A 9,458-nucleotide genomic window follows, 5' to 3' on the forward strand; every position below is an offset into this window, starting at 1 on the left:
TTCAGGGTGGCCACCCACCTGGAAAACCTTGAAAACCTGGAATTATCAGGGAATTTTTTTATACTGGAAAAAACCTGGAAATATCAGGGAAATTTGAATAAAAACCTGGAAAAATCAGGGAATTTTAAAGAAGACCTGGAAATTTTTTCTTTGATAATTTTTTTAATTTCACTAATTTAAATTATTTACTAATTTTCTTAATTTAAATTATTTCATCCCTTTTTTTAAACGGAAATGTATTGCTAAACTGTTGAAATATCATCAACTTAGCAATACTTTGCTTGCATCAAAATTTGCTCCATTACAGCTCCGTTAAATTAGAATGCCACATAAAATTCTCCCACTGTTGCTAAGCGAATATAGAAACCTTTGACCGCTATGGGACTGTGCAATTTAGGAAAGATTCTGGTGGAGGTGGAAAAAGGGATTAAGATATTAGCTTCTGTTTTTAAATTCTGTCCTTGGACAGAATTTAAAAACAGCCCAATATATCTAACATCCCAATATATTTAAAAACAGCCCAATTATAGCTCCATTTATTTCTCAAGTTTGTTCTGATGCTTTAGTGGTAATTTTGATAAAATGTTTTTGTATTTTCAACTTTATAAATTCTCCAAAAGTTATTTGGTTATAATTTAATAATAATAGATTTTATATTGCACTCTTTTTCTGAAAGCTTTTCTACTCCCATTCAAAGAAATCTGTGAATTATTTTTTCTCAGCAAACCAACCCATCGCACATTTTTTTACAATCGCTAACAGCAATGTTTGTCGACAAATCGTTACAATTGTTGCAGTAATGCTAATTTTTTTTAATTTCATTTTAACCTTTTATAACATATTTTAATTTAAGAAAAAAAGGTTTTTTTAAGAACCAATTATATATTAATATTTAATTTTACTCTTTTGTTGGTCAATATATGATTTTTGATTCAAAATTTTGTACCAAAACATTAAAAAATCTTGCCAAATTGTCAAAAATTATTTCTTTCAAAATGATATGTTAAAAAAAATAATAACATTGTGAATAAAATATTTTATAATATAGACACTTTTTTTGTACACATCCTAGACTTTATAAGAAAAAAGAAACAAAAACCTGGAAATTTTAAGATTTTTGTCTGGAAAACCTGGAAAAATCAGGGAAATTTGAAGCCTGATTTGAGTGGCCACCCTGATTACTATTTTCTTTTTTAGTTCTAGTAAAAAAATCTCCCTGAGGGTGATAAATCTTCTGTGAACGGCATTATTTTTAAGTTTTTACATTTATTATTTTCTAATTAGGAACTCTGACACAAGTTTGTCTATAAAAAACTTTTTTTCTTTTCTTCATACAATGATTTTTTAAGTGTTCTATTTTCGGTGGATAAATCTTTTTGTGTTTCAGTATTGTGTATTTATGCATTACGTTTTAACTAGGAGGATTATAGAAATGCTACTCCTGCTTCGATAAGCCAACAACAAAAACTTAGAGTTTGTGAAGTCTGTTCTTCATACCTTGGAGTTAATGACAATGATCGGAGGTTAGCCGACCATTTCAATGGAAAGCTACATTTAGGTTTCATCACTATTAGAGAAAAAATGCAAGAACTGGAGGTAATTCGATTTTAATGTGTAATCGCTAGATATAGTAATAATTATATATTAATAATATTGAGAACATATGCTTTGTAGTATTTAATTGTTTAAAGGAACTTCTATTTTATTAAATTTGAAATATTTCTAAAAAGATTGCTATAGATACATTCAGTATATATTTTATATTTAAATAAAGTGTAGTTATATGTAGTCATCCCTTTTATGCAAAGTGAGATTACTTAAACAATATATTTTGTATGGCTGAGTTACTTTTATTTTCCCTAGAACTTTTGACAAAATACATTGTTTGCTACATTGAAAGAAGTATTAAAGATCCTATTATCCTAATTTGGTAAGTCTTTTTTAAATGTGCTGAAATTTCCTAGAAGAGCAGAGAGTTTAGGTAGATTGAAAAAGGCTTCCTTTTCAGTAGTTTTGGCCTTATTGATTGCAGTTAAAGCTAATGAACTCCTAATTTATATCTTCCATTATCTGATAGTCGTGCATTGTTGATGATATTTTTGAAATAAGTCTTTAAATTGTGTAATTTTTGACTGCATTCAGTCTTTTCAAAATTATTTTAAACTATATTTAGAAATTAGATTTTTAAACATTTTTTTCCCCAAATCATATTTAAATTACAGTTTAAGAGCTTTACACTTTTTGTAATTCAATCATAAGCTTTCTTGGAAAAGAAAGTGCAGTACCTTTAAAAATGATAAAAATGTCTAAAATATAAATAAGCTCTTAGTAATATTCTTTAAAGATTATTTCTAATAAGTAGATAAGGTTATGGCATTTTGTAATTCTTCTAAAAAATTTTTAAGGATAAATTTACATAAAATATTAAAAAAAAAGTTTTACTATCTTAATTTTAGCTAAAAAAAATCATGATTATGATGCGTGATTGTTCTTAATTTTGCTACATAGAAAATTTATAGTTACAATTTCTGGAAAAGGCAACAAAACCACATGAATGTACTATGAAATTGTTTCAAATTGAGCATGTCAGAAAGTGATTACTCAAATGTGATATGTGGTACATATAGTTTTGTTAAAATTGCAGGATTTAAAAAAAAAAAATCTAATAATTAATGACCAGAAAATTGAATTTAATTGTATGTAAATGATTATTATGTGTTTTCTGTTATACATGCATATTACTTTAAATGCTAGATGAAGCATGTTCGTTTTACATTTAATTATTTAAAAATATTTTATGGAATTGTTAGTGGAATTAAGTTTTGAATAACTTTCTTTTTTTACGAATATTTTAGTAAATAAATTTATTAATTAAAAATTAATGTGTTTTTTAAATGAAAAAAAATCATCATTTAATATATAAATCATATTTTATGACAATCCAGAAGATTAAAATGTTGAACGATTACTCAATACTACCCTGTATCGAAAAACTCGATAAAATATGTACCCTTCTAAAATTTTGTCAAACTTTTTACAATATGTTGTCAGAACCACAAATTAATAAAATTATTTATGATATTAAGTTTTACAAATCTCTTTTGTGCTTTCTGGAAATTTAGTAAGTATTACATTCTATGTTCTGAAAGTTTTGTCCTTTTTTTTCAAAAATGTAATTATTTAAGACCCACCTTTTTCTCTTTTCTTTTGAGATGGGGTTTTTATTTTACAGTTATACAGTTGAACCTCGATCCATCATTCCTGCATCTTATGTTTTCTCGTATGTATTGTCTTGTTTTATCTGTTCCCTCACAAACCCTATTCTAATAATGTTACTAATATTGGTTAAGATCATTTCTGAAATTAAAAGGTTCCCGCATCTAATGTTCAGAAATTTTACCAACATGTGAGAAAATTCTATTATTTTGTTTTGATAAGAAAAACTGTAACTAGTGATGGTAATGAAGAAGAAAAAAAATGAGGATTTTTAAATTTTTAAAGAAAACACCTCAAATATTACTTTTGTTTATTTTGAAGTGTTTATGGAAAGTGTTGGAATTTATGGTATGCTGTTTGTTGAAAAAATGGTTGCAGAAGCTTAGTAAGTGTTAAGTGATGCCGCTGAAGAGGAAACAGAACCACAATCAGTGCCAAAATTTGCCGTAGACTTCAATGCTTTTGGAACTATGAGAAACCTTCTATATTGTCACTAATTTACTAAAAAAGATCAGCAATCTATTACAGAGGGTGAAAAATTATTGGTTAGGTTTTTACGAAAATAGCGTGTTCTAACTAAACTTCTTGTGTATTTTACATAAATTGCGCTTATTCATCTTTCTTATATAGTTTTGCTGGAAGTACATAATTATTTCATTAAAACTTTTTTAAACTTATAAATTTATTAGTTTTGAAGATTAATATCTCTTTATTACTTTTTATATTTTTGAAGTCATTATTTGATATTTTATGTTATTATTTGTCATTTCCCGTATCTGTTCTTCACAATTCTGTATTTGTGTTATATTTATTGATTCACTGTGTAGTTAGTTTTAAATTTGTATTATACACGTAAGTTGATTTTACACAATCTGACCTCTTAAAATTTTTTGTTGCTTTAAAGAAATATTAAAAAACTATAGCTTTTATAATGTTTTTTTTTAATAATGTTTTTTTAATATTAAATAACTAAATTTTTTTCTATTTTATTTTATATTACAAATTAAGACTAACCTGTTTATTATTTATAAGTTCGTTGCAGAATTTTTAAAGCCTTTTAAATATTACATTTAGTAATTGCTGTCATAGAAAAAATTAGCGTAAGTTTAATAATTTTCAAATTTTTAGGAATAAAGTTTGTTTTTGTTTAAGGAATTTTCAATTTTTTAAAAATTCTTTTTTAGTGATTGAAATATAACTTCCAATTATGTGAATAAGTAAATACATGGACCCATGATTAAAAAAAAAAATTGCCTATCATAATTGTTAAAATGTCTTACTGTGCTAGCAATTATTTAAAAATACCTCTTATTGAACTTATCAAATACTATGTGAAATTTTTTTTGGAAGCTTAAAAATATAATAGCTTTATCTTTCATTTATATTTTAAAGGGTCTATTGATAAATATGCAAGAAATTAAAAAGGATGTAAAGTCTTGAAATAAAAGTTAAACTCATACATTAAATCGATAGCAGCTTAGCCACAATTTCAAGCTGTCTTTGTTGCTTATGCTATCTTAGAGCTAGACAAAGAGAATGCTATAAAAGAGATTTCCAAATTCCAAAAATTTAAAATTATTATTATTATTATTATTTTGATTAAGTAAATGCAATTTGATGAAAATTTTTGTGAGGTGAGTTTGCTCTATAATAGCTTTGTGTCTTGATTTTTTTATCTCAATTTGAATAATTAACGTGAAATAAGCAATTTTCTACTAAGCAAAAAATATGTTGATGAAACACTGATTTAAAAAAAAAAAATCAATCTTTTCTTTCTTGATTAATATTTGATTAAAAAAAAACTTTTGAATGTATAGCTATAGAAAGAGTCAGAATCACAAGAAATAATTTTTAATTGTAATATGACAGAATTTTCAAAACACTTTATTAGATTCTTGATCAAAACTATCAATAAAATAAGCATATTTATTTAAACTTAAAAGTAATGTTTTTTTATTGAAATTGCTCAGATTTAAATTTTCTATCCCTAGAAGAACCCAATAAATAAGCTATTGAAATTTATAAAATTAATAAATCTTGTAACTATTATTTGTTTATCATTTTCATTTGGAGTTTTATTTTGGGATTACAGAGATTCTTCACAGATAATTGTTATAAAGATTGTAAGTATTTTGTTTCTTTTTTAAAACTTTCTTAAAATTTTAGTTTCCATTATGTAGTTGCCGCAGGTTTCGGTAATTTCTAGTTTACAGTAACTCTAAACTTTTGACCGTAAATTTTAAAAACTTCACTAAGATATCTTAAGTTCACTTTTTTCAGAGATATAGAATAAATTTTAATATTGTAAAGTAAGAGTTATGTTTTAATTAATGTAATATATTAAATTTAAAAAATTTCTCTATCATTCTTTTTTTAAAAAAATAACAAGTAAAAATACAAGATTTTGAGAAAGCAACGAGTAGAGAGTACAAGTGATGGTATGAAACAAAAATTAATAATTTTAAATTACATTTTAGAGAAATTGAAAGTTCAAAGAAATCTTAAATTTCACATTTAACGGAAATTTTTTTTAAAATTTAAAATTTATTAAATTTCAATTTAAATATAAAATTTTTTATAATGCATGAAAATGTTATAAAACTTAATACAAAATTTATTAAAAATACACATAATCAGATATCAAAATTCAATGTTTGCATATAAAAAAGAGTTTTAATTTATTCTAATTTTTATACTACTAAATTTTTATAAGTTTTGTTTTTACTTTCAGAAACTGTAGTAATAAGTTAAATTGTTGAACAAATTCAGTAAACAAATTCAGTAAACATTACATTTGTTAAAAACATTACATTTGTTAAAAGAACTAAGTAAATCAATAAAAAATTGTATGTATTTGTATACTGAAAACCCCTAGAAATCCATGAAATTAAAAATTACATTTCAAAATTTCGTTATTGTAAATGTTAAAAAAATTATTTCAAAATTTTAATTAATAATATTTTTTTAAAATTTGTGATACTGATATGCCATATTGAATTCATTTATAATAATAAACCGTTCCAAAAGTTTTTTTTAAAAAATTTTATGATATGATAAACTCAATGTTTCTAAGGTAAAATTAGAGAAATTTTTTTTATTCAATATATATATAAATAAATAATAATAATAAAAATCTTAAGGATTTTTTTATAGCGTACCATTATTTCTATTAAAAAAAAGTATAATTTTTAAATTAAAATACTAGAACTTTTAAATTCTGCACAAAAAATGTTTGGTTTAGCAACATCGAATACATTTTTGAAATTATTTGGACATTCCCATGCACACATATGGCTGACAAAAATACAGCTTGTCAAGCTTAAATAAGGAATTTTCAAATGGAAGACTCTTATATTTTGTAATGTTACATACCTTTTTTTTAAAAATAAAGTCTGTAAGGTACTCTACTCCTGTTCTCGTCTCACACCAAACTAAACTATGTAATATGAACAAGGAACCTCAACCTGCTTATTGGTCTGGGACATAAAAAGGGAAGCAATGGTCTTTTTTTTACATTGGTCCTTTTTTTAAAATTAGCATAGCTTAAGGCTAAATACATTAATAAAACATCAAAGATACAAGGTATTTTTTACTTTCCATTTTTCATGTACTAACTTTATTGGAACTGAACTATTTTCCTAGGGGGAAAAAATATGCCCCCTACAAATTTTTTTTCTCCACCACCGATCTGAATTCATAAGGCCACTGTTTCGCCCCCCCCCTGGGCTTATCAACTACTACTAAGGAATAATTCCTGGAAGAACGTAAGAGCGTTTGTGGAAGTAAGCTACTGAAATTCACACACAGATAATTCAAACAGAACAGGTTGTCAATGTAGACAGTAGACTGTAATCATAGACTTCAAATACTTAAAGGTTGGATGAACTATCTTTATGAAAAAAGCATGCATAGGTCATTCTTAGTTTACGGTATTTAATGGCACATTTTTTACAATTTTGAAACTTTTTCTTTAGTACCTTATGAGCTGAACAATTTCCTTTCAACACCATTGATATTCCTGACTTTTATCACAGCTAATTCTTAGAAAAGTAATAATGCCTGTCACAATACTACTAAAATAATCTATCACTCAATGACTTTTACGAAAAAGTCATTAAGTATTAAAAAAGCCGCCTTTTCCCCTTCAGAAATTTAAAAAGTTTTACTTAGTTAAATAGAATAAAAAAATATTACTTAATAAAATATTAATTTGATCATTATTTGTTATAATTTTTTAAAAACTTTTTTTGCAAAAGATTTTTTTTATAAATTTAGACATTAACTTTGTTTTTGCTTTAAAATATATTGAATATTCATATTTGGTTATGAAAGTTAGTATGCTGTTTGTAATTGTGAATACAATACACAATTTGTAGTATAACATTATATATAATTTTATTAAGATATTTTAAAAGTTCTTTATATAATTATAACAATAATTATATAAACTACCCTTCTTTGTGTAGAACTTAAAGTAACTATTGATACAACATAAAGGATGCTGAGTTGCTTTTAAATCCCCCTCAATTTTTACTGTTTTAAAAGTGACTTATTAAATGGCTTGGAAATTATTACTTTTACTGAAATAGATTTCAGTTATGAACTGTTTACTATTTGATATTTGTTTTAGAAAATAAGTTCATTACAATTCTTCTCGCTATAGAAGAAACTTATTTTTTATAGGATGATTTTTTCAGCCGTAGAAGCTTATCACTGGCCAAAATTCTTTTTATTTATTGATTTGAGGTTAACTGTCAATTTAATTTTGTTTCAGGAACTTGTACGAGATCACCAAATAAAAGTTGAACTCGAAAAATTATTCAAGAAAGAATTTCCTAATGCAAAATCAAAGAGTCCCAGCCCGACTCGTAGTCCTAGTCGTTCGCCAAGCCAAAAACGTGATAGAAGCCGTTCTCGGAGCCACAGCACAGAACGTTCTAAACATAGACACAGACACCACAGGTATATTTATCTCTTAAAAATCCTAGTTTTTATTTTTTAAACCTAAACTCAATTTTTTTGACAAAATAATAAAATCTATTCTTTATTATGTTAAGTAACTAATTTTAATATTATGTTGAATGAATTGTAATCAGATATTTATTTTGTAAATATTTTAGAACACATTTTTGCTTAGTTATTATGTTGAAAATACTTTGTAAACTCATTCATAAAAATGCAGAATATTCTATTTGTAGTTTTAATTGATGATAAATTTAGTTTGTGAGTTATCAATTTCTATATTTATTGCTGTTATATTATTTTATTGTAATTTAATTTATTAAGTTCACCTTTAAATGTTATATTAAAAGTTCACTTGTGTTGTGGAGTTCCCAAACTTGTTAACATTCTGATAGAACTTTTGAATACTGCATACTCTTTATGATTTAAAAAGAACTTTTGAAGCTGCATAAATACTTGAAACTTTGAAAATAATCTTTTTTTAATATAACAATTAATGTCCGATGGCACATTGACTTGAAAAAATATTCTATACATATGAAATGGACAGTGGGCGGGGATACCCGACACTCTCCTAATAATTTAGTTCATTTTTAAAGTGTTGAATATTTTAAAATTTATATAGTAAAATGATTAGATATGTTTTGAAAAAGTTCTTAAACTTAATAAATCTTTTTTTAATATGAAGGTGTCACCACAAAGAACATCACCACAAGTCTTCCAGGCATGAGAGATCTCACCATAGGCACAAACACAGATCTCACAGGGAAAAGAGAAGGCACTCACCTGAAAATAAGTCTAAGTCACCAACTCATGTTAAATTAATATAAAATTTTATTTTTTTTAGTTATTGTGCATATTTTGTAAGACTCTGTACATTTGTATACAGTAAAGGTTCATTTTGTTGTTTCCCTGCTGAATGTTCCATTGTTAGAAATTATTATTAACAGGATAAATCTACTGAATGTTTTTTTTATTTGTTTCTCAAAATGAAGAGTTAAAATGATTTTTTTCCCAAGGTATATTCATAGAGTAGTGATTATTACCCTTATGCAACTGAAACATGCTTCTTTGATTCGATTTTTTTGAACCTGTTTGATCGTTATTCAGTAGAGACCAATTTCCTAATTCAACTGCAACATTAAATCAAAGTAAAAGTGTTGCCTATGACACAAACTTATCACTTTCTGCTGGTCATAAGTGCTATATTATTTCTTTGCGAATGAAAAAATTCATACACGTTTTCTTGACTGAGAGTTGGGGAGAATTTTTGATTGTGA

General features: G+C 25.3%; 1 protein-coding gene across 5 annotated transcripts in view; it reads left to right on the forward strand.

The window, feature by feature from the left end:
• LOC107452291 (putative RNA-binding protein Luc7-like 1) overlaps nt 1-9,089 on the forward strand; it is a 20,154-nt gene extending 11,065 nt beyond the window's left edge. The window contains exons 6-9 of one of the 5 annotated variants that reach the window (XR_001585175.3): nt 1,420-1,596; nt 1,864-1,930; nt 7,991-8,178; nt 8,867-9,089. Coding sequence is in view for 1 of the 5 variants with exons in the window: in XM_016068655.3 (XP_015924141.1) it covers nt 1,420-1,596; nt 7,991-8,178; nt 8,867-9,008 (507 nt within the window). In the remaining 4 variants the exon portion in view is untranslated. Of the gene's footprint in view, nt 1-1,419; nt 1,597-1,863; nt 1,931-3,232; nt 7,478-7,990; nt 8,179-8,866 lie in introns of those variants that run through there. The other 4 variants (XR_011637264.1, XR_006225359.2, XR_011637265.1 and 1 more) reach the window with 4 other exon arrangements.
• The last annotated feature ends 369 nt before the right edge of the window (nt 9,090-9,458 follow it).

This window comes from Parasteatoda tepidariorum, chromosome 7, assembly GCF_043381705.1.
Source record: "Parasteatoda tepidariorum isolate YZ-2023 chromosome 7, CAS_Ptep_4.0, whole genome shotgun sequence".
Lineage (NCBI taxonomy): Eukaryota > Metazoa > Arthropoda > Arachnida > Araneae > Theridiidae > Parasteatoda > Parasteatoda tepidariorum.